We start from the raw sequence: 25252 nt of genomic DNA, 5'->3' as shown, positions 1-25252 counted from the left end.
TCGTTGGTTGGTTTGTCCTCTTCACTGTATCCTAATACGTACTACGATATGCAATACTGTAAGCAGTATTGCCCGTTTGCTCTTGGAGCATTCTTTGTTCTCCTCATGTGGCACTGCTTTCCCCCCCCACCCTGTTGTCGCTGCAGGTAGTACTCGTGGGCGCAGAAGAAGGTCTCTATGCCCTGAATGTACTGAAGAATTCCCTAACGCACATCCCAGGAATGGGTGCCGTCTTCCAAATTCACCTCATCAAGGATCTGGAGAAGCTACTGATGATAGCAGGTAGGGGGCTGGATGCTCCCATTTGTCCTGCAGTAATTGCGCTGTAATGCTAGGAGTGCTGCCTGCCAAGGGACTGGGCTCTCCTTTAGATTCATTACAGGCTTTTTAAATTATTTCCCCCCCCTCCCCCCATTACATTGTTAAGAATCACTTACTGTGGTTAACACAGTGTTATCTGAGGTTTTCTTGTAAATGAATATGTGAATGAAGGTGCCGCTAAACCTTCACAAGCAAGTGATTTCTGCTTCCAAAGCTGAAGGAGGAAGGAACCAGAGACAAAAGATTTCCAGCTTAGGGGTTAGTCATCATTTTAAGTTCAATTTAACAAGCGTTGAGCTGCTCAGTGGGCATCTCTCTTCCTAATCACGGCATAACCTTCCCTTTTAATGTAGTTAACCATTTGAGGATGGTGATGGGATTCTTGAGGCCTAGGGCTAACAACTCAACCTCTCTTGCTCTAAACACTAATTGACATAAAATTAGGACTTATTTCATGGTTTGTTTAAGATTCCCTTATGAAAAGAACACCAGCTTTAATCTCTCCATCTGTGGTTTTCCAGAGATAACCCTTCCTACACTGATGTAGGCATGCTGAATGTTAGGGCGTTATCTTCATCTGAAAGCCCAAATTATCAAATGCCTATATGACATTTGTAGGGAACGAAAAACAAATTCTTTCTCTTGTTCTGTTTGTTCTGCATTTCACCCCTTGTAAAGATTTAAGCTGTCCATGCTTTATTTGTTTCAGGGTAGTAGATAAAAAAGCAACTGGAAAAAAGAAAATCTCACATAAAATTAGGAGAAGGCCGCGTTACTCTGTCGCTAGGCTTCTGAGAGGAATTGGGCTTGGCCTATAATGCGGTTTATTAGGGCACTTCTTGGAAATCCATTGCTGGCTCTGTTGGCACAGAGCAGCTAAAGCACCTTTTACTTTAAGAAGTTCTCAAGGTAAAATAAAACTTCCTGGCTAATTTTGAATGAATAGTGTCCTAATAAGGCCACTGCTGTTGTGATCTACTAGACCTTAGCAACTCTAATAATCCACTGAGGGAATGGTTGTTCTCCCAGTGGGTTTACTGCCCATTGTCTGGTTGGGTTTTTGTAAGTTTTCTGGTTCACTTTTAATAGCAATAATATGGAATGATTCTACACGGTACCTTGTGACTGTTACCACAGTAACAGCCTATAAGGATAAGCTGCTGCTTAGGTAACAGAGCAGACTTTTGTAGAGAATAGGGAGTTTTCCCTTGGTATAAAATGTAACTGGTTTTGTTTCCAGGAGAAGAAAGGGCTCTGTGTCTTGTTGATGTGAAGAAAGTGAAGCAATCCCTAGCCCAGTCTCACCTCCCAGCCCAACCTGATATCTCACCAAATGTCTTTGAGGCTGTCAAAGGATGTCACCTTTTTGCTGCTGGCAAGGTAGGATACGGCTCCCTCGTGCCCTCGGACCACCCTTTAGATTGTGCTGAGTTTGACACGAATCAGATCAGCATCTTTTTTTCGCTGGTAACAATTCCAAGGCCTATATTCTAGTTTTAAATCTTTTTCTTCAACTAAGAAGAGTATAGGGGCTGAAGAGGGGCTGAACTGGAGAGAGTATGGAGAATCTACCACTAATATGAATAAATTCAGACACGATGCTATAGCCTAAACTGCTACATTATAAGAAATACAGCAGAGCGTAGTTTAACTACCTCCTCACAGCTGACTTCAATTTTGAGATTTATAATTAGTGAATTCCATCCACTTGTTCCTGACTGTTGTGTAACTGTTTCCAGGCTAGCAAATGGACTTAGCTGTTTGCGTCACTCTTAACTCTTGATATTTACATCAATTCCCAGTTTTTAGTATGGAACATCTAGGCACAGCAAAAATTCTCATCAATGATTACTTCTATGGACTACTTTGATGATAAACTGAAAAACCTTCATTTCAAAGTGATTTTTAAGATAACAGTTTCAGGGGTTAAAACTTAGACCTAATCTATTTGAAATTATCCCTTTTAACGAAACGTTTTTCTGTGGAAAACCTAATTTTTTATTAACTACTTTCAAGTACAAAAGAAATCACAGAAGCAGTTCACATTCTCAAAGAAGAACATGAATTTGAAGAGACTTTTCATTATTTCACTAATTCACAGTAACTACCCTATTAAAAATGTACTTGCTTATCTTGGCAAAGTTCTTTTTGTGGCAAGAGGTCCTCCGATCCGTTTCACACTCAGCACCCAAATTTACTCTGTGTTACACCATCCTGAGCTTGGTTGTAATCTTTGCAGGTTGAGAATGGTCTTTGTATCTGTGCGGCCATGCCCAATAAAGTGATAGTTTTGCGATACAATGAGAGCTTGAGCAAGTTCTGCATCAGAAAGGTAAGCTTCGTAATGCCCTCTGGTAGCTGAAGTAATTCCCATACTGCACTAAGACTTTGCTTTGGAGCAAACATCTTAAACCTTTTTGCATGCGTAAGAACATTTGTTTGCCAGCTAAAATGACAACAAAGTGCAACGTGCACTGACTAAAATCAGAGTAGGAAGCAATTTTCTTTAATAAGAGTCGGCATATTTGGAGGGATGCGGAACAGAACTGGGATTATTTTTGATTTTTTACTGGACTCAGCTGTGTTAGTTATTTAGCCCAAAATTATTTACCGATAATACTCTCGCTTATTTACCCCAAAAAGGCTTTCTTCTTAATTATCCAGCAGTGTTCCCTCACTTCTGTCGTCTTTGGAGAAATCTGTAACAAATGACTACTCCCTTCTTTGCAATTAAGGAAGCGATGGGTATCTGAATTTGTTTACTGTACCAGCAAAGTCCAAGGGTATTCGGTACTATTCCACCACCGGATAGGCAGCTGTTTCCCATTCGTACCCTAATACAAGTGTACTTTCTCCTGCCCAGCGCACAAGGCACTGAGATATGGGTCTGACGCGGCAGTGTGTACACCTCCTCCGGGTGTGACCCTGCCTGCCTGCAGCGCCGGTGCCGGACGGTGCTGGTACCCGTTCTGCTCCGCTCTGTCAGGCGTGGGTGGGAGAAGCGGAGCTGCTGCAGCTCTTCTGCAGCCCGCCAGCTGCAGGCAGAAAATACTCTCAGCATCTAACCCGCCATTCCCTCGAAGACCAGTCGCATGAATTGTCATCAATAGATTTTATATGCTCATACACATCCAGGAAAATCCCCAAATAAAAAGGGATCTCTCCTCAGAACAAAGAGTTTAAATGCTGCCTGCCTTAAAATGGACTGGTACCCAGAAACTCAAGTCCTCTCCAATTCACAAATTCCGGGATGTTCAGGTCAAACTACCAACCCCTGTGAGCCTCTGCAGTTAACTTTGAAGGCACCAGTCCAATTTACAGCTTGACTGTGGCTTTCATCCCCGCCGAGTGCTACACCGGCACTGCTGTTGGGAAGCAGAGCTGGCACAGTAATTCAGATGCTGGCCTCCTTGGAAGTACGGCAATGATCTTGGCACAAGCAATGTGGATGCCAGCAAACCTGGAATATCTGCAAGCACCGTAGCTGGTATCGACTCCTGCTCGCGATGGAGCAGCAGCCGACAGAGAACACTGAAGATGTACAGTCACCGTCCTCTGTTCGTGCTACCGTTCACCTCCATAGTGCCAAGCGCCTCGACAAGGGCTTACATGCACAACATGCAAAGGCGTGATTTAGAAGGCAGGTTCTCCTTACCTTCACTAATCCAGACAACTGAATTTAGATCCTAACAAGATGGCAGCAAGCCCAGAATATGCTTTTCTGTTCTGCCAACTAAATTTCCAGATAAATTAGGAATTACATAAGGAATCTCATCCTCAGGAGATCTGGGGATCTGTGTGTTGTGTCAGGTTAATCTGCAGAGCTACCCTAGCTGTTCAATCGCAATGCAAATCTTGGAGGGCGACAGATCTGTGTTACGTTGTACAAAGAAGGAAGGAAGATTCTCTGTGTTTGTCGTCCTTTTGCTTAAGGAGCCATCAAGCTAATTTCTTAAGTTTTAATAGGAGAGGTACTTTAGCAGGCAGATTCTTCCCGTGCTCGGACATGCAGTCGTTGGCATGGCTGTGACCTGCTGCAAGTGGGGAGCTGCTCCCTACTGCTCCAGAAAACTGCGCTACAGAATGTCTTTCAGAATAGCATATTCTTCCAAAAGGAAGAGGTTCTTATACTTGGGTTAGCACCCCGAGTTGAGTTGGTATACAAATCTATACCCGAGCAAGTATCACTCCCAACAAAACTTTCTTCTAGCACAAGTACTTTTTCATATGCTTTTGCCAGCCTGCTAATGACTTTGAGGTTGCCACCTCTCCCTTTTATAAAGATAAATGTGGCAATATACAATCTTCCAGAATAAGCCAAATCTGCAAACTGTTACAGGGAACTAATACCGGTCCGTACTTTTCTCTTTTCCAGGAGATTGAAACCTCAGAGCCCTGCAGCTGCATCCATTTGACCACTTACAGCATCATCATTGGAACCAACAAGTTCTATGAAATCGAGATGAAGCAGTATACGCTGGAGGGTAGGAGACGTTCCCTGAGGAATGCACCAAGTGGCTCCACAGATTCTTTTGGCGGGGCTTTTCTAAAGCACTTTAGGAAAAAAAGTTGGTGCTGCTCAAGGTGTTTTTCTCCATTCTCTTTGCAGAGTTTCTGGATAAAAATGACCACACTTTAGCTTCTGCTGTGTTTGCTGCTTCCACCAACAGTTTTCCAGTCAGTATCATCCAAGTGAACCCAGCAGGGCAAAGGGAGGAGTATCTGCTGTGTTTCCATGGTAAGCGGTACTGCCAGAAGGAGTCAGAGTCCTGTTGTAAAGGAAAGCCCAGTAGAGTTGACCTTCTAGGGCCTGGTAACGAATGTTTGTTGAGGACTGCGAGTCTAGAAGCCTGGCAAGAGCTGTGGCTGGCGGGTTAGACAGTGAGATGCACAGGGCACTGGCACTAAAATAGCACTTGCTGAGGTGCTTTTGGTGAGCTTGCTTGGCTTCAGAGTTCTCTGTGCCTGTGGATCAGTTGCCACATGTAGGCATCTGTGCCCGAAGGGAAGGGATCGTAGTCGGCATCAAGTGCAAACAGGCATCCGATTATCCCAGTAAAATGTTAAGGGGTTTTCAGCCTTTGGCTTTCTTGTCTGGTTTCCATACAGACAGGTGCGATGTTTTAATCTTCTGGTGACAAAATAAGAGAGTGTTAGAGTGTTTTGTATAGCTGCTTTTGTTGGCCCTCTAGGATAGTGTCATGGAAATGCACAGGAAGCCTTCTAAAGCCCATTAGCAGTAATTTTGGGTGAGTAACGGTAGAGTGTCATAGTCTTCCTAACTCTAGATTAAACAATAACTGTAATTGGTACAGGGAGACCTAGAATGGCAGTACCTTCTGGCACTGGGCGTACTCCTAAATCTAGCCAATTCAGTGTCAGAGTAATTCACGGCACTCCAGGATCTGCAAGGCAGTAAGTTCCCTGTCCCTGCTAAAAAGCCCAGGGCCAGTTGCTTTTGTCCCTTTAGAAAGAAATGAACAAAATTCAGGTGCAGGCTTACGACATGACATGACTTCTCTTGGCAGAGTTCGGTGTCTTTGTGGATTCCTATGGAAGACGCAGTAGGACAGATGACCTGAAATGGAATCGCTTGCCCTTAGCTTTTGGTAGGTGTTGAGGAACATTCACTTGGGTTATGGAAATTACTGAAACAGGGAAGCATCCTCATGGAACAGGTATTCTTTGCTCAGCGCTCCCGTTTCCTCTTCCCTCTCCCATTCCTCTCAGAAACTATGGAGATTTCCCCATGATTTAAGATCATTATAAAGTCAAATAGCAAACCTGCTGAAGTCTAAACAATTTGAAGAAAACTAAGGAAATGTAACTTTGGTTTAACGTTCCTTGTCTGACAGCGATTGAAGTGGCTAGTGGAAATTTTAAGGATGATTGGAAGTTTCTGAAATAGTCAAAAATATATAATGTCACTGTGGATCCCCCAAGCCTTTCACACTACCCAATGGGAATTTAATCCAGTTAATAGCCTGGTTTTAATGCCATTTTCATGACGCTTTGGTTAGTGAAATTCTTGAGATACAGATAGTTTCAAAGCAACAATTCTTTAAGCTTGCATCTCCCTACCTAGTAATAGTGTCTGTGTCTCATTACAGAAGATATATTCCTTTATTTTTCCCAAGGGGCTGGGAGGCTCTGTTGTGCTCACTGATGCTTTTTAGAAGTTTTTAACAGAGAATTTTATTTTGTGTTTTTCCTGTCTTTGCGATGCTCCTTCAGCCTACAGGGAGCCCTATCTATTTGTGACCCACTTCAATTCCCTTGAAGTGATTGAGATTCAGGCACGAGCTTCTCTAGGGTAAGTTGTTCCCTTTTCTTTACTTGGAACAGCATGTGCTCCAAGAATACGTGTGCTGGCCAGGAGAAGGTACGGTGTTGCCGTTGTAAAGACTTTTTCCTGCACTTTTACTCAGAACTCCTGCACGAGCCCACCTGGAAATACCGAATCCGCGTTATCTAGGGCCTGCAATTTCATCGGGAGCTATCTACCTGGCCTCCTCCTACCAGGACAAATTAAGGGTGATTTGCTGTAAGGGCAATCTAGTGAAGGAGACCAACAACGAGCAGCACCACAGAGGATCTTCTGCTACACGCAGGTATGGTGAAGTCAGTGTGTTATGGTCCCTGTGCACCTTGTAAGCAAACTCTGCTCCCGGTGGCTTTCACCCCTGATGTTGCAGCTGCCCTTAACCCATTCTTAGAGAGAGAGAGGCTGGCATTAGCCAGTTATTGTGATGCTGGAGTGGAACACAGAGTAGAGTCACTGATGTTTTAAAATCCAGAAAGCAAAGAAACATCAGCTCTGTAGGAATAGGTGGATAATCTCCTCCCCGAATGCTTTGTGCCCTTTAGCTGGTTTACTTTGATGCTGTGATATAGCTGTGCCTTCAAAGCTTGGTGAGCTTCGATGGTATTGGTATGACACTAAACATTGATTGACTGCAAGGATCCCTGAAGCAAGCTTAAACAATGAGTGTGCCTTAGGGAGACGCCTTGGGACGCTGCGATATGATCTCGTTCTGTTGAGCGGAACAGTGGCACTTCAGGCAGCTGAGCAAATGCTGGGGTTGGCAGCGCCACTGTGTGCTGGAAACTGCGAAACTGATGCTCGCACTCATCCTAACCTGGCATGAACAGCCTGGAGCCTCTGCCAGTTTTGCATGCGAAAAAGCATATATCAAATTTTAGCGGCCTTTTGTGTGGAAAAGCGTACTGCTGAAGTACACGGACATGTGTAGTTTTCTGGCCTGTTGCACAGACAGGACATCCCTTAGCAATTCATTAAGGCACATTACTGGTGTGGCTAATGTTATGGAGACTCAGCTATCAAAGTATGGTCTGCTGGGTGTTTGGGGAAAGTTACATTTTTGCTAAAAGAAAATGTAACGTGAAGTTTTTGTCGCTCAGCTGTTCGCGTCCATTATTTTTGAATGACAGCAGCCCTAACAAGAGAGGTCCGCCCACATACAACGAGCACATAACCAAGCGGGTTGCATCAAGCCCAGGACCACCGGAAGGTCCAAGCCACCCTCGAGAACCAAGCACACCACATCGGTACCGCGAGGGGAGGACAGAGCTGCGGAGGGACAAGTCACCTGGGCGACCGCTGGAGAGGGAGAAATCTCCAGGCCGGCTTCTGAGCACCCGCAGAGAAAGGTCCCCTGGGAGACTGTTTGAAGAGAGCAGCCGAGGACGAATGCCCGTGAGCGGTGCTAGAACTCCTCTTGCTCAAGTCAATAAGGTAAGTCAGGAGCCTGGAGCCCGTTTCTCTTCTCGGGAAAAGGGATGTCCGGCAGCAGGGCGGGTGGTGCTGTAAAGTATGAGAGCAAATCAAATCTCACTCCCCCACCTTCTATTAAACTAGAGCACACGCGGTGTGACTCACTGGCCCTTCGAACACCCTCCCTTGTGCTAGTTCTGTAACTGTGAAAAGCAGCTTGGCTCTGGAACAGGCTACACTCCTCCAGATCTGAAAGCAGAGCTGCCCTGACCAACAGAAACCAAGTTACTCGGGATGTGAAGGGGGGACAGTGTCTGGAGAGAGGCATGTGGGAGCCTGCTGTGTTCAGTGATGCTGATGGTACTCGCCTTTGTCAGTGGTTTCAGAATGGTGCCGCCAAGGAGCGAGCACATACAGCACTGGCTCAGCAGCGGCAGCAGTAGTTAGGTGATGTACTGCTGCTGGCACCTGTGCATGTGTGAGGAAAATATGTGTGAGCTGTAACTGTCATCTTATTTCCCTGCCAGGTCTGGGACCAGTCCTCAGTGTAAGTCTCAGCTAGACAAAGTTACTCATCTTGACCTGCAGGAAAAAAAAGGAAATACACTGAGTATATGCACGGCATATGGCTGCTGCCCAGTTACCAAAACAGCATTCCTGGGCAAAAGCTCACTCCGCATCGGGAGACGTGATGCTTTTGAAGATTGTTTGCAGCTCAGTTTAGTTTCTCTGCACTTTCCTGCACTCCTGTTTTTGCACTTTGTACTACTGTTACTCTTTCAAGCAGTTCATGAACTTTTTGTATTCACTTTAGTCCCCAAGTAGTACACTGAGGAAATTAAAGGGGACTAGAGTCCCACCCCCGTCTCTATAATGTGGTTAGCACCCCATACCAGATAATTGATCTTAGTTCTGAGACAGGCTGGGAATTCCTGATGGCCTGGAAAGAGAAGGGCCAAGGTGAGTGAGTCTTTCAATAGAAGGTGTGATTGGATATTCTCTACAGAACACAAGGAAATTTACTTCTGATTAGTCTGTTCACCTGCCACTTCTGAAAGTTATTTTGTTCTCACTAAAATCACTCTAGAGCAGCTCAGAGGGGGAGGGAAGAACCCTGCTTTAAATGAGCCCATGTGCCCAGCCCTGAGACAAAGTGCATTACCTACAAGCTACTGGGTTGTAAGACTTTATCCAGGTCTTCTGCATGACAGTTCACTGCATGCTGCTGCACCATCACTGGCTGCTCTCTCCTTTTAGGTTGCTTTGCTGAGTAGTGTATTGTACCTCACCTGTAAATTAACTGAAACCTTTAGATTACGCTGCAAAATAACCGTTAATTACTCTGGAAATTTGGCAATGAAGAGTTAACGAGCCTTATTCTATGACAGGAATTACAGTCACACTGAACGTGGTCCCTTTGGAAATAACCCCGTAGCCCTGACAGTGTCACGTTCCCCAGAAGGAGCAGCGGCCCAGGGCTGGCTCCTCCCGTGACATGTAGTTTGTCGTACAATAAGAACCAAGTGTCACGGCACAAGAGGATACTCACAATGAACAGCTTTAGCGGTTACTGAACACGCTTCGCCTTTGCTCCCACGTATCTAACCTCGAGCCATTTATTGCTTGCTATTCTCTTTTGCTGTGAACATGAATCAGAGAGCAAATGATTTTCAAAGCAGGTTTTGACCATTCAATCTGCACTAGCAACATCCTAAGTGAACAACCACGTTCTTTACAACTGGAAAGAGCAAAAACTGCATCCAATCTTCCCTTGGCGCCACACTTAAACTTCTGCTAGTCCCTCACAAGCCTGTGCTAACCTGTTCTAGAAACCCATAAAAATTCAAATGCCTTGTCAGTGTCCTTTGGCGAGTTTCATGAATATTGTATCCCGTTCTCGTCTGTTGGGTTGTTTTAGGTCAGATGATTTGGCAGGAAACTTGCTGAAAGTTTTTGTCTCCTGGTCTGAATATTTGGAAAGGTCACTGAGATCAGTCTTTAAATCTTTGCATCTCATGGAAGATCTTCAAGACCTCAGAAATGGGCTTGTTGAGTCCTGGAAGTGTATATCTTGTGTCTTGTTTGTGAAATGCTTCCTGCTATAGAAATAGCTCAAAGGACTGTACATATTTACAAGAAACTTTATATTCGTAACAAAAAGGAATTGAATTGGTTTCTACTTTTTTATTGTAAACTGTGCGTTTTTCAACACTAGCTTTTTGTTTTAATGGTGGTTGTGGACAGCCATCTTCAGACACTGGAGGGGCCTCAGCTTAGTCCTCCTTGCTCTCCCATGAAGAAATATTGTAACGTTTAATTGCAATTGAAGCTTGTTAGCATAAATGAGGTTTTAGGTCTCTAAAAGTACAGGATTTTTCTTCATTACCTTTTTATTATCGACAAGGGAGGGAACCAGAGGGACAGTTCCAAGCTCCACCTGGAAAGTATTGAACTTTGTTGTTGAAAAATAACCAAATAAAAAAAATAACTATCTTGACTGGCATGGTGAAATGAACGCTTCCTTCTATAGAGAGTAACACGGAGCCATCCTGCCATTGCACCCAGCGTTAGAGGCTGTGTAATCTATAGGCGTCAGAGCTTACCAAAGAGCTAACCTTGGCAGTATTTAGCATTAATAGTGGTTTTTCCCTGAACAAGTAGCGTAAGTGGCTTCACAAAAACAAAGCATGTTCATATGAACTGAAACAGGTGGATTTGTCCAAGTATTTTACTAGAGCAGCAGCTGGCTGCCAACACCTACAGCTAAATTCTGCCCCGACGTACTTAACTAGAGGTACGGGTAGAGGTAAGACACATGTGAGTATCTGGGAAAACAATCTTGCCCTGGTAAACGACCCACACATCTTGAGCTGGAAAGAACCATCTTAATTAACAACAGTGTGATCTAACAACAGGTTTGGGATTTATCCCAGCAGTGTACTGGTAGCAGAATGGACTGAGACAGTTACTCATCCCACCGCTGTAATATGCTGGTGCTTTAAGGCCTAATAGCTGCAACTTTAAAAAAAAGAAAAAAAAAAAAAAACCACAACAAAAAACCAAACCAACATTCACGAATTGAGTCAGAATGAGTACAACCTGCAGTTACTGTACATCTTAACTTATACCTGCTGGGAAAACTTGCTAGATCAGACTTAAATGTAAATACATCTATTTTTAACTGAACCAGTTTTTACAGGGTCTGAAGTATTCTTTCACAGGAAGAGGTTTTTAATATTCACACTGCTGCCTACAGTAACTTAATTTGTCCTCCTACTGTTCAGTGTTTTCAGTTCTGTGCACATAACCGCCCCCTTACCCCCAATAAAGGGCCTGTTGGAGGGTGTGGGGGTGGGTTACTAATAGCTCCTCTTACATTTTGGTCTACATGACATTCTTCATGAAAATGCTCTACATAAACCCCAAGCTGCTTGATTTTATCTATTGTGCCTACTATCTGATGTATATGATGAAATGCTAACTTGTTCAATGTTCCTTTATTTTACTGTGCACAAAGAATACTTATTTAAAGCTCATTGTTGCAGTCCTATGATGCATGATCAGAATTGTAACAAAACTAAAATAATCCAGAAACTGGTGGAGTAAAAAAAAAATTATTTATTGAGCCTTTTGATTACCAAGAAACATGCACAAATGCCCTGTCAGCTTGCCCACTGCGCTCTGTGCTGAAATTTAGGGGGTCGGGGGGGGGGGGGGGGGGGGGGGGCGGTGGCGGGGGGTTGTGGCAGAGAGCTCTTTTTACTTCTGCCGTAGACACAGACCATAGCGGCTTACTCAAGGGCCAAAAAAAATGACTGTAACAAAAAGCCTCTGCATCTACCTTAAATCATGTGCTCTCCTAGCAACAGCCAAGAACAAACATAACAGCACAGACTGCGAGATGTGGGTGGGGAATGTAAGTGAGCTAATAAATCCATCTCTTGATCCAGCTTTTGCCTTTGGAGGGATTTGATTCATCCCCTTACAATAAGGGAACACTGTGATTAATCTAATTCGTTCACCTATCAAGCAGAAAACAAGCTGGGGGTGGGGGATAAAGAGTGAGAGCCCCCCACCCCAAAATGAAAACTGAACCAAGCAGCCTACCTCTTCCTTCAGCAGCGCCCTGCCAGAAAGCAGCCCTCCTGCGGATGCTCCCTGCTGGAGAGAAAGGGGGGGGGGGGGCGGGGCGAGGCTTACCTGGAGGAAGGTTGTGGCTCCGGGGAGGTGTCAGCTGAGGCCACCGGTGCCAAGGAACACCCCACCTCCGTCACCTGCCCGGCCTGGGAGAGGCCCTTGGGCCTGCGGGCAGCTGCGCTGGCTCACCAAGCAGGGGAGGGTGGAGGTGACCACAGAGTAATTCCCCTGGCCAGCCCAGGCGATGAGCTGCGCTGCTCGCTCCTCACACAGCCTGGGCCCCTCACCCTGCCGTCCGAGGTGCACACATGAAGCTTTTTTGGGGGCTGCAAAACCTAATGGTGCAGTGCCAGCTGCAGACCATGTAACCAAGTGCTCTACCCTCTGAGCCATGGCCATAAACTGCAAATTAAAAAAGAAAAAAAAAATTCTATAAAATAATTGGTTCTGTCCTGTGGTTCCACCACACCAGCACTGATGAAAAGCCTAGAGTGAGTCATGCACATATGTAACTGGGAAAAAATCCACAAATCTTAGCAATAACTAATGAGACCAAGTCCATGAACGCTGCTGTTTTGCATACCTGCATACCTTCACTTTCCTTTCTGTTTTCCATTTCTGTTTCAGCTTCTTTAGCCTCTGACATGTGAAAAACTTGTTTTTCAACTGAAAAACAAAACCGCACAACCAAACTTATTAAGTTACCTTTAAGCTGCTCTGCTCTTCTAGCAAAAAAAAAATGAATCCTGGGTCATTCAAATAAGAAACCTGTGGTTTCCTTTCCCTGCTGTCACTAAAAGCCTTTAAGAGGCTGCACTGCATGATTTCTGGCTGCCCATACACCCTCGCATCTACTTTTCTTTGAACACAGCTGAAAAAATACCTTCCAGCACCTGCCTCTCCTCTGCTGACACATGTCCCACCAAACCCACTTGGTTCTGCACAACCACACCCAGGCTGCTGCCACAGCACTTGCCCGGTGCCTGGCCCACCACACATGTGCCGCAGCTGTGGCACAGGCACCAGGCAAAGCCATGGGCACAGCCAGGCACCGGGGCTCACTTGCCCACAGCGCCACAGGGCTGCCGGCCGCTGGCCCTCACTCAGGTCACCGAACAGCTCTGGTGGCACCAGAGTGGGACCGCTGTTGTGCTGACAGCAGAGCACGTCACCAGAGAGGACCACCGCACCACACCGCTTCCCGCCGACAGCTCCACTGTGCTACCCAACACAGGGTCCAGCACACCTTCGTCGGTGCCGCTGTGGAAGGAGGGGCCACCCAGTTACCAACAGCACCATCAGGCAGGGAACTGGCAAAGGGGCTGTGGGCACACAGTTGGTCACACACCTGCCTGCACTTCTGCATTTGAACATGCAGGTGGTTTTGACTGGGTGAGTTGACCTTTCAACAAAAGCTCAAACCTGTGACATCAGCTACTGGAGCTGTGTCAGCCTGCTCTCCCGTCTCTGCTACTGACACACCTTCATTCGCTGCCCTGACACAACCAGCCCAGGCTAAAAGGACCCCCGATGTTCCCCGGCAAAGCGCACAGGCCTCCCTGCGCCATGTGCTGCTCTGCAGGTTCTGGCCCTGACCACACATCTCACAGCCTCTTCCCTGACCTCATAAGGCAGCATTTTCTAGTGCTAATAAATATCACACAGCCTAATCCAACGCCACACATGTGCCTGTGACACCACAAACCGTACCCAACCGGCCATCACAGGCTGGGCTGTCCAGGAGAAAGGCTTGGGGAAAAAAGCTTTGCTCGAAGGGTGGCTGGCTGGAACAAAGAGAAGTGACAAGACTGTTAAAGGCAATAGCAAGCTTTTCAGTCCTACAGAAATTATCACCAGAGCTTTTAGGTAACTGGACTCTTATTCTGCCTGTAAACTTTGCATCACAAATCCATACCGACACCTTTCTCAGCCTCTTTACCGATTAACTGCAAGCAGACACAGTTTCAAGCTGCATCTATGAATGAAAAACTTTAACAATCCACCAAGGCATAAAACTGCAATCAGGCAATCACAGGTTATAAAGAAAGCACAACTCCAGGAAGCCAAGGTTACCAGAGATGGGAAGGATAATAACAAAGCCAGTCACCCACTTTTCTTGAAAATGTTTTATTTCTTTCTGAAGAGGCTGAAAACAAAAGCAATTCCGTATTTCAGAATACCAAATGCTATCCATAGCACAGAATGAAGAAGAGTTTTCAGAGAAAATCATTGCACTAGACCCAGATCTACTCAAGACTTTGCCGCACGGCTCCCAGCAAGGCAAACCACCCTTCCGCGGGGGCTGGTTACACCAAACTGGCCGCTGCAGCTTTTGCCCCCACTCAGACTCCGCACTGATCTGTGCAGCGTGCTCTTCCCCCAGTCGCATGGGGGCTGGTTATCATTGGCACAGTCACTGGCACTCTCAGGCACCAAAAAAAAAAAAAAAAAAAAAAAGAGAGGGAAGGACCCAGCGGGTCACCTCCTGAGCTGGTTCCTCCAGGGCAGGCCCGAGGCATGCTGGCAGGCAGATTTGCATTAATGTTGCATTTGCTTTGGGATAAAACAGGCTGCGAGTACCAAGTCCAGGCAACCTGGCATACCTTAATCACCGAGAAAATATGAACAGAATAAGAAGTTGCAGAGAACCCCACAACCCGGGCTGGGGAAGCACAGGGACTGCACACCCGCAGTCAGCGCTGCACCCTGGCCCTGGGCCCAGAAGGGTGCAGTGCGGCTGCATCCAGCTGGCTGCAGGGCTTACACCGAGGGGCAAGTTTGGCCACTGCGATGCAGGGGACTTACTGTCACCTTCAGGCTGTTACTGAAGAACTAATCCCTAAACTGAACACATCGATTTCCTTACAGCTACTTGTGCCAGCTTAAGGAAGTCCTTACTGGTGACAGCAGGAGAAATTAGTTTCAAAAAGCAGATTACTGCAAGACACATGTACGACTTATAGAAAAATCCAGCCATTAAAAACAATTGTCTTTACCAGCAATTCCACAGGGGAAAAGTTGTATTTCAGTTCTCATGAAGAGAAAAACTACAGAGCTATTCACAGTAGAAAGAGTGCACCCCAGCCTACCGTAAAATAAAAACGAGCTTGTAGGTGATTGTGTCGCTGATTTTGCCTAGAAAAGGCAGTTACAAAAAGATCATCGATACTCACACTTACTTCAGCCACGCAAGTGTGGAACTTGCTGCTGAAATAACTGTGTGCTTGATGAGTTATGAAAGCAGTAATGGGCTCGCTTTTGCTGAGTGTTGAGCTCAAATAAGATTCCACAAGAATCCTGAATTTTCTAGACTTTGGGCTGGCTTGTTTATTACTTACAGTCTGCCTCACTGCTAAAGGTCTTTTACCTGTTGCTGCCCTCACATTTTTCAGCCTAATTAAATGGGTGTTTTTTAACTGAGCTGACAACGGGCACTGACACCTCTGCCATCTGTCTAGTTGCCATGAAGCTGCCATCTCTAAGAACTTCCAAGGTGGGACTGGGAAAATAAGGCAGATACAGGAGAACTTGGAAGTCTCAGAAACAATATGAAATCAGAGTTCGTTTGCTACAGCACAGAGCAGGAGTACATTTGGTTAAGAGAAGAATTTTTTTTTCTGAGACTGCACTGGCCCAGAACAAATGGTTGCAAACTACTGTGATGCTCATATTGGCTTGTACAGCAAAGTAGTCACGTATTTCTTCTTGTAACGATGTGTAGCACTAAGCACCATCACTCCATCCTACAGGAGATGGGAAACAAGTGAGCATATTACATGGTTATCTAAAAGCTGCACATGTGAGGAACATGCCGTGGCCTCTCACCTTGATGGAAAGCGCGTAGAGGTGGTTCAACATGACATGGTTGGGTTCAGGAAGTAGTGCAGGATCACACTGGAAAAAACAGAAAGCGAGACAGTGTGAAAACAACAGAACTCACAGTTTACTCATCACAGCGGATGGGAGATAAACACCGTCTGTAACCAGCCATACCCAAATACATCACACTGCTTCTTACGCAGAGTCCATCAACAGAAACAAAGATTCGGAACAATCAAAGATCAAACCCCCCCGCAGCCTCACTGCGCTCATGAAACCCACTCAGTTATTTATGTGCTTCTGACATTTAACGGTGTTGCAATGGAAAGACTAAGGTTTCAAAGAGTAAAATAACAATCTAGTTTTCTTTTCGATTTTGAAGAGTCAACTAAAGGGGGCCTACAGGAAAGCTGGAGAGGAACTTTTGACAGGGGCATGTTGTGATAGGACAAGGAAGAATGGCTTTAAGCTAAAAAGGGGTAGATTTAGATTAGATACTAGACAGAAATTCTTCCCTGTGAGGGCGGTGAGGCGCTGGCCCAGGTTGCCCAGGGCGGCTGTGGGTGCCCCATCCCTGGGGGTGCTCAGGGCCAGGCTGGACGGGGCTTGGAGCAACCTGGTCTGGTGGAAGGCGTCCCTGTCCAGGGCAGGGGGGTGGGACTAGGTGATCTTTAAAGGTCCCTTCCAACCCAAACTGTTCTAAGATAAGTAGAAAAATAATTTTACTTCAGATTAATCAATCTGGACACACATAATAAGGAATTTAATCAACACAGCAACTATTCTAAGGTTTTTCCTGAACTGTCCCCTGTCTGCACACAGACTGTTTCCCCATCTGCTCACAACCTCAATGCCTTTATTCAGCAAAACAAACTAGTGTACTCACAGAAATGCCGGTGTCCTTATTCAGGATGACCTGCAACAGGTGGGGGGGAAGAATAGGTGGTGATTTAAAGCGCTCTTCTGCCTTACAAACATAGGGCTCCTGGTGATACGGTCCTGGGGGTGAACTTGACAATTCTGCCAGAGAGATGTTAAATATTTATTCTTAAATAGTCTGTAAGAATGTCTGCTCTTCATAGGTACATTTTACTGGTACTCCAAGTTAATTTTCATATCCAGGAACTTGCAGCCAAAAGAAATCAATGGCACGTAAGTACAAGAACTGCAGCAGCTGATGCAGTGCCAGAGGATCAGTCACTGCCCAAGAAGTCATTGAGGATGTCCAAAGTCTGTCTGACTTGAAACTAGCTGTGAAGATCTGGGCAGCAGAGTTCCGAGGGGCCTGCTGCTCTCCAGAATGTCACTGTCATCTCTGCCCAGCGCTCCTCCAGCAAACGCTTCATAGGAAACGCTGCTCTACAAGGTTACCTCCAAGGCAAGTACTATAAACATGGTACATACCTGTAAAAGGAAGTATTACTGCCACACCAGGACAGAGCAATAGGAAGAGCTCTTCAGAGTCTAAACCAGTACAAGGGAAGGCCATTACAGCACGTGGGGGGAAGGCACCTACTAGAATCTCCTCCTAGCTTCTGGAAGTGTCCAAGTCTCACAAATCACACTTTTCCTCCAAAAAGTCTTTGCCCAGGGCAAAGTTGCAAAGAGCAAAAACCAGCCAAACACACCTTCCACCTCAAAGGACAGTTCTGAAGGAGGATTTAAGGTACTACTTAAATCATGGTCTTCATCCCTACAAAGGTCTATAAAGAAAGGTGGCAAGACTGATCTCAGAAATGACTCAATCTTACCTCTGTTACACTAGAATATGAAACCTAAGACAAAAATAGCACTTTTATATTATTCTAAGATACAGATAACTTATACTAAACAGTGAGGATACAATATACGGCTGAGCCTGTGTTAGCAATGCTAGGATACACCTAATTTCTACCTCTTTAGTGTGCAACTTTTGACATCCTCAGCCCACATTCTTAGCAAAGAATTATGAACGACGTAGGCTGTCAACGTTGGTTTGATGTTATATGGTAGAGACTGACCCACCAATGAGTGTGCTACAAACAGCCATTTCACACGGCACAGCCAAACAAACAGCTGTTAAGCACCCATGACCTCCCCCTAATCAGATCTACAGTGACCTGTGTGGCACTATCAGACGCTTCCTCGTTTCTGCATTTGTCATTCCTGTACCTGTCCACAGAGCCTGACAAAAGTGGAGATTAATCTATACTGGAGTTTTAACTCCAGTTAAAAAGGAAGATAGCTTTAACTCCAGATAGAAAGGAAGATGAAATTTTTAACAGCTCTAAAAAGTGTGATATAGAACTACCAGTAAGCTCATACCAGACATGTCTGAACATTTTTGAGAGTCCACCATCAAAGCATCGAATACTTCAAAGTCAGTTTTCTTCACCTGTATGATGTTGTTGACGGTGCCTAGCTGGCTGGTTACTACAGGCTGGGAAAAGACAAGGTACAAAAGTCAGAATAAGAAAAGCTTACGGGACTACACAATCAGCATTACTAATAATGAAATATATTGCTTTTAAAATATGCTAGTGCCAGATACGAAAAGAGCTCACCATTGCTCAGTCAGTGTTAGGTTAAGACTGGGGGGATGCATGTCAGTTGAACCTGCTAGGCCCACAGCACTCAATAAATTCTTGGGCTATAGACAAGGCTAGCACCAGGTCTGGGCTGAAGACAACACTGATGACACAAGGAGCCAAGCTTTGCTTCTAGCTTCTATAGGGCTTTCTGATCCAGGCTAAGATCTACATCGCCTGATGCAGGACAGAGTTTGGTTGGTATTGCTGGTTTACTATTAAAGCTAAGACTAGAGTCCCAGGCAGAGGGTTCAAAGAGCTAATTTTACTGCAAGTTAAATCCTGTGAGGTTCTGCAAGGTTTGCCAAGGCAGCAAGACAACTGGAACCAATAGCTGTGAATGATAAGTTCTGAAGCCGGTAGGGACTGCTAGACAGGCTAGCGTTAAAGCTCATTTTACAGCAGAGGAGGAAGAAAAGGCCTGGTAGATTTTGGCACAATTACTGGATTATGAAAATATCTAGAGCAGCAATAGCAACATTCTGGCACAGACAGCAAGTACGGCACGGAGTGATTTGGGCTGTCAGCAATGCTAGAGTGCTTTAAAAGACAGTTTGGCACTAGACAAGAAAAGCTCGCCATCTCTTACAAAGCAATACCCAAGAGAACTTGTCACCCATTTGTTATGAAACCTTCTGTCCTTTGAGGCGGTCAGTCTGATCCTGCCACCTAGGTCAGCTGGGACCAGAAATCTCACCAGCTTAAAACAGTTTCTGTTGTTAACAGATACCTTCTCTCTGAAAAGGCCAGCCACCGGTACAGAAACTAGCCAGGTTCTCATCCTCAGATGCTTCAACTGAACAAATACAGTGAATCAAAGCAGACATTACCTCTGAAGGATCATGCGTCCACTGCCCATCCACAAAGAACTTGTACTGGTGCTCTCCTTCTGGCAGGTCCAGGATTGCCACAAAGTTATTGTGACTGGAATTTAAGACAAACAATCAGCCCTGAAACAGTCTGAAAAGCACATTGACCCATAAACTGTGACAAACACTGTAACAGCATACAAGCCACCTTAACAATGCAAAAAATTAAAAAGGCAGTGCTGCATTTAAGAGAATCTCTGATGTAATCTAAAGGTAAAGAACCAAATTACGGTTAATATTAATGATAGCTTCCTCTGCAACAGTAAGTCCCCACGCATTCAAAATCAGTACCTGCATTCCTGGCATCAAGTAATTGGCACTGAGCTTTTACAAAGTCATCCTCAAATCTTCACGTTACTTGTCAGTACGTGAGACCTCATTTTATCTGTGAGACTCCTATTGATGTAACAGGATCAGCTTACTCGTATTTCCCTGCCTTTCAGTATTTGCCATTACATTTCAGAGATGCCTATGGAATAAGTGAACAACGACTAGAAGATGAAAGCAGCAACTCAATACTTCTGAGTTACTTTGGGTCTGAATAGCTGCTGCTTGGTAATTTTGATACTCCTGTGCTGTGAACTTCCTGATTCTTCAGAAGTCTTTACCAGCATGTCAGGAGAAGCTGAGAAACAGTTGAAGCTATATGAACAATTCAAACAGGCCACAAAATGCCAATGTCTCTCTTTACTTCCTCTCAGGTAAGGAGGGCAAGCATACAACCACCGTGCTAGCTTTGAAATTTCAGTTTAGAATATTGAAGTCTCCTACTCAAGCATGTTTGATTCAGTAACATGATTTTATCCAGCCTCTAAGGAGGTCCAAATATTTCCTTTCCCAGAATACCTAATCTGGTGAGAGACAAACTTTTTTTTTTTTTGGGTAAAGAGACATTTTTATCCAGACTTCCAGACGCCATTTCCTGTCTCCCAGGCTTTCTACTTAGGAGTATGATAGTAACACTGATGTTCCATTGGCCTCTTTTCCATCTCCTATCTTGATAATTTATTTCACATTCTTTATGCACAGAAAAATCCTCCCATACTGTTTCATCAGGCCACTCTACCGCTCCCTCAAGTTTCCTAATAAATTAAAGATGCCTCTGCAGCAATGACAATGCAGGTAGCCACTCAATGAGATAAGAAACACCAGAAACTGGCAGAAGACCAATCCTTCACAGACATGTCATTGTTGACAGACAACAGGGCTCAGCCCAACAGTTAGATACAGACTCTCTGCCATTCATTACGTTTTACATTTTTGAAAAAAAAACCACCATTGGTTAAATGAAGTACTTACGCAGGTACAGATTAAGCAGAGCTCTAGAGCTCTCTAGCAGGAAAAAGCAGTTGGTACCTTAAGACAGATTCATTCTCTCATTTGTGTAGTTTACCAGCAGGTGTCCCAGGCCCAGAGTTTCCCTAGCAGAATTTGGACCCTTTGAGCTGGGCAAAAGGTATGGCAAGAAGGTACGTGTGCCATCAGAGACATTATGTTCAAAACCCAACTTCACCTGACATAGCCCAGCTCTACCCCAGGTAGCAGACTGCACACCACAATTTTTTTCGGGTCATTCGGGCACGGTGCCTAGTGAACACCCCACTCCTTCAAAACTAACACACAGCTCAACTTTTATCCTGTGCCATCCAAGGATAAAAAGTCAGATTCTCATCAAGGGCTTGAGGAGAGAAGCAGGACAGTGGTAAATCCAAGATCGATCTGTCAACTGACCACCTTTCTCACTGCTCTAAGTGTTCCAAGTCCATGGGGAATATCACTGACACAGCAGCAGCAGTTTATTACCTCCTTGTCAGAGGAATTTTACTCCAATTGTTAAAGGATCCAGATAGATAGACTTCTTTCCCTCCTCCAGTCCAACGAAAGACTGTTGGTCGAGCTTGAGTGGGAGTTTTATCATTCACTTCCAGATCTTGTTGCCAAGCTAGAAATTCTTCTTTCTCCAATGGAGCCTACAAGCACAATATCTTAATCAAAAGAAATTCTTTCCTTGCAGACTCAGACAACCTATGTTTTTACTGAAGGCGTTTTTGCGCTCAGGCATGATTCTCCAAGGTACAAGACTACAAGTAGTTTTTGTCAGAGGAAGATTAGAAACTACATTTCTAGATGCTGTTCGCAAGTTCATTTGCACAAATTGCAGAAAGATGTTAAAGACTTTCAAATCTGCAGAAAGAGCGGAAAGCAGAGTAATCTCCCTCCCTCCTGCCTAAATTAGATTAAAAAGAAATGGCTTAAGCTCACAAAAGTCTTCAAATACACAAATATAAGAAAAGGGAGAAAAATAATTAAGAAGAAATATGCTTAGGAAGGATTTAGATTATACAGATATCATAGGCACAAAATTTGTAGTTAGCGGAAAGATTACGAATTGTCTATAGGAAACAGCTCTGTCCAATAGTCAAAATCTAAGTACACCTTCCTGTTATCCCTATGAAACAATACACAGCAAGACGTTTCTAATGATCCATCTAATACAGAGCAGTCAACAAATCTTTTAATATGAAAAATAGTAAGACAGGTAAAATATCAGCGGTAACTACAAGAGCATTAAGTATCCAAAGGCAGTTAGGGCATTGTATTTACAGCTTTTGGTCAGTTATATTTTAGTTTTTCTACAAATAATTCTTGCTGGAAACCATGACATTATACTCATCATACCTGCTTGAACATCAGCGCTCTCTCTCTCCTTTGTGTGGGAAGCAAGGCATATGAGGCAGTTTTGTGTATAAATTCAATGACAGAATTACTGAAGGCTGCTAACAGCACCTGCATTGGATAGCATTCCCAAGCTGGTAATGTTAGAAGGCAAGAAAAAACCAGAAATACCTTCATTTCCTCTGAATGGAACAAGTCTGTATCTTCAGGACTATCCATTAAGATTTTTGGCCTATCACCCTCTTTCGTACTGATGGCTCCTCCCGAGTTGTCACCTCGGGATGCCTTATGCCCATGACGCTCCAGTCCAGCTCGCTCGCTGCTTGTGTTCCCCATTTTTAAGGACCTAAAAGACCAGGAAAAGCCAGATTAGCACATGTACTTTTGAAGCTAGAATGCCAATAGGCAGGAAAGCAGCTCATCAGTAGACCTGGGCTCTGTTTCTGAGTTGTAAAGTCTAAGAAACTTCGTTAATACAAAATGCTAGCATCTTAAAATTATATCACACTCAGAACAAATACATTAAATGACAATTTTTAGCTACTCTTGACAATGTGCTAGATATCCTAGCATCTCTGCAAGACTCAAGCCACTCTAAAAGTTGCCCAAGCAGGTATCTGTCACTGCAGCACACTGCTACTCTGCTGTCCCAAGGTAAATACCTGCTGTTTTGTCTTCTGAATACCCATGTATATAACGTTTCACTGCACTAGCTGTAACATCAGTAGAACTTTCTGTCAGAATGCTGCAAAAGCAGCCTACTAGAAATATAACTTCACTAGAACATAAAGTTATCTCAGGCAGCAACCTGCTAAGGTTCCTTACAGTGGCTGGCTGCGGCTCTGAAGCACAAAGACCACACAGTCCTGCTGTACTCTGCTGGAGGCTGCCTCCAGTCTCTGCCTTTCTCTGAGAGAAGCAGGCGCGTGCTGCGCAAGAAACACAATGCTTCTTTCTCTCCACAGCCCTGTGGCCACTTCCACAGGCAGAAGGGACAAGACTGGATGTGTGCGCCACATCTTATCTGGAGGACTACTTACATGTGAAGAGTGGCAACCTAGAAGTGGCCAAGGGGGGTGTGTGGAACCACACAAACAAGGCCTTGGAAAGCACCCAGTGGGGTACAAGTACATGTCCAGGATATTGCCCTGTTTCCTGTAAACTTGAATTACAGATATTGCCCAACTTCTAACTGTACAGACCTAAGCTCAGCCACATCCTAAACCTAAAACCAGTGTTAGAGCATGTGTTTTAAGTAACTAAACAACCAACCAAACAATTTAACTGGCATGATAGAAAATAAGCACAAATACAAGTATTAATTAGCTATATGAAATTGCAACAGCTTTAAGCATTCTGTAAGCTTTAAGCACTTAAATAGCGACTTGCTGGTTCTGTAAGATAGACTTTAGGGAAGGCCCGAATGAAACCGAACCTCCACTGAAGTTCTCACCAGCAGACACACCTGTAGGCTCTACCTGCCGAGCCGACCCACGCCCCGCCGCGGGCAGCCAGGCAGCCGGTGCCTCCGCCGCCCGCCTCTCCCCGGACCCGCCGAGCACCCCGGCAGCCGGCACGGCTCCCCCGCAAGTACCCAGGAGCATATTACACAGCCCACCGGAGCTGCACCCGCACAGCGCCAACCGGGGCAGCAAGACCCAGGCCTTGCAGCCGAGGGGCACCGCACCCGCCGCCGTCCCCACAGCAACCCCCGCCAGCCTCACCGTCCCCAGCCGCTGCCCCGGAGCCCCCCGGACGCATACACTCACCTCCCGCCGGCAGAGCCCGCCGCTGCCGCTCCTCCGCGGCGGCGCTTCCGTTTCCGTCCGGCGCGTCCCGGCCGCCGCTCCGGGGGGAACCCGAGCCGGGCGCGCAGGTTCCGGCGCCGGCCCCCGCAGCAGCCAGGCCCCCTCGCGGGGGGGCAGCCCCCACACCAGCTTAACGGCACTGCTGAGCGGGTGCCTCGGGTAGGAGGGCAGCAGGGCAGCTCGGCAGCTCAAGGGCTCCGCATGAGCCTGTGGGAGCCGCTTTCTCCCAATCACCGGTGCAGGGTTTGGGGCTGCGGGTGAGCGAGCACGGGCTGCGGGCACCGGGCGAGGAACGCATTTCCCCTCTTCAAACGGGAGCCAGGGCCAGCCGAGGGGACGCCGACCATCAGGGCGGCAGAGGCGGTCTGCGAAACCACCAGGCCACAGCTCTCCTCTAGGGGAAATTTAAGCCCTTAACTGAGAAATGTTTCTCAAATTAAATTACATCTTCTGTTTCTCTAACAACTTTCTCTAAGCATTTCCAATTACACTAGCTCATTTTACCCTTTGCTCTTCATCAGCTGTCGCTGTCTTTCCTTTACTTTTCTAACAGGCACAAAGCTGCAAGGACTGGCGGATCCTGGGTTGGCACTGCTCTTTACAAGGAAATTGTTGGGTTTTTCTCAACCAGGCGAAGCAACCTGCAGACAGAAGGGATTCCTACCAAATCGAAGTGTATCCTTGGTGGCATGCTGTTATGTGGTGGGAAGAATTCTGCTGAGATGGACAGAGTCACTGTGCCTAATGGCAAGTGCATGGCTGGCTCCTGCAGCATGTTTTGAGGAACAGCTGCTCCCAGTTTGTCTTCCGTGGGTGGAATACCTCGGCACAGAACAGGCTGCCGGAGGGGTGTAGAGGAATGTCTGTGGGCAGCTCTTCCTCAGCCCCTGCAGAAGCTACCCTGCTAGAAGGTGCAGCTGTTGGTATTTTGGTATTTCACACAGCTTAACACCCCTAAATTCTTTCTCCAAACCTAATTGTTTTGTTCTTCTCCGTTCTTTTTTTGGCCAGCAACAATGCACAGTGGGCTGGTTGTGTCTGCAGAATAGGCTGGAGGCACACGGTACCGTGTCTTGTCCATCACTTGTCCAGTAGGACCACTGTGCCCATCTGCACAACAGCCAGCCTGACTCACTGCAAGCAGCAGTACCTTCTCACTGTGGGGCCCATCCTCGCTTCTTTGCAATGGTTTTTGTTACATCCAGGAACCACAGATAGGTAAAAACTGCAGGATGAGGACTACTAATAGCTCACAAGGCTGTGGTAAGCAGTCTACAGTAGGTCCAAGAATTATTCACAATTCTGGTATTAAAATGTGAT

At 45.7% G+C, this 25252-nt stretch overlaps 2 protein-coding genes across 10 annotated transcripts in view; one reads left to right on the top strand and one right to left on the bottom strand.

Moving 5' to 3' along the window:
- CIT (citron rho-interacting serine/threonine kinase) overlaps positions 1 to 11592 on the top strand; it is a 73748-nt gene extending 62156 nt beyond the window's left edge. For 6 of the 9 annotated variants that reach the window (XM_056328063.1, XM_056328054.1, XM_056328072.1 and 3 more), the window contains 10 exons: positions 147 to 282; positions 1562 to 1701; positions 2561 to 2653; positions 4697 to 4805; positions 4931 to 5059; positions 5850 to 5930; positions 6556 to 6634; positions 6750 to 6932; positions 7744 to 8077; positions 8584 to 11592. In XM_056328063.1, the coding sequence (XP_056184038.1) occupies positions 147 to 282; positions 1562 to 1701; positions 2561 to 2653; positions 4697 to 4805; positions 4931 to 5059; positions 5850 to 5930; positions 6556 to 6634; positions 6750 to 6932; positions 7744 to 8077; positions 8584 to 8607 (1308 nt within the window). In that variant the 3' untranslated portion in view covers positions 8608 to 11592. The remainder of the gene's footprint in view (positions 1 to 146; positions 283 to 1561; positions 1702 to 2560; positions 2654 to 4696; positions 4806 to 4930; positions 5060 to 5849; positions 5931 to 6555; positions 6635 to 6749; positions 6933 to 7743; positions 8078 to 8583) is intronic. The other 3 variants (XM_056328118.1, XM_056328088.1, XM_056328080.1) reach the window with 1 other exon arrangement.
- A 2712-nt stretch (positions 11593 to 14304) lies between these two features.
- Positions 14305 to 24006, bottom strand: PRKAB1 (protein kinase AMP-activated non-catalytic subunit beta 1). The gene is made up of 8 exons (XM_056328132.1): positions 23894 to 24006; positions 22296 to 22470; positions 21252 to 21418; positions 19410 to 19503; positions 18317 to 18431; positions 16899 to 17032; positions 16019 to 16087; positions 14305 to 15936 (listed from the first exon to the last, which is right to left on the bottom strand). The coding sequence occupies exons 2-8, from the start codon at positions 22458 to 22460 to the stop codon at positions 15859 to 15861; spliced, it is 822 nt and encodes a 273-aa protein (XP_056184107.1). The 5' UTR covers positions 22461 to 22470; positions 23894 to 24006; the 3' UTR covers positions 14305 to 15858.
- Between the last annotated feature and the right edge of the window lie 1246 nt (positions 24007 to 25252).

The sequence above is a fragment of the Falco biarmicus genome, chromosome 1, assembly GCF_023638135.1.
Source record: "Falco biarmicus isolate bFalBia1 chromosome 1, bFalBia1.pri, whole genome shotgun sequence".
NCBI lineage: Eukaryota > Metazoa > Chordata > Aves > Falconiformes > Falconidae > Falco > Falco biarmicus.
The sequence above is the reverse complement of the archived record's forward strand: the minus strand, read 5'-3'. Positions and strand labels throughout refer to the sequence as shown.

Bases quoted from the DNA above. Each gene is read 5' to 3' on its own strand.
- PRKAB1 (XM_056328132.1), bottom strand. From the start codon at position 22,460: ATGGGGAACACAAGCAGCGAGCGAGCTGGACTGGAGCGTCATGGGCAT. The intron at 18,432-19,409 runs GTAATGTCTGCT...GTCTTTTCCCAG, and splicing joins GGACGCATGATCCTTCAGAG to CCTGTAGTAACCAGCCAGCT. The intron at 16,088-16,898 runs GTGAGTACACTA...TGTTTTTTCCAG, and splicing joins ATAAGGACACCGGCATTTCT to TGTGATCCTGCACTACTTCC.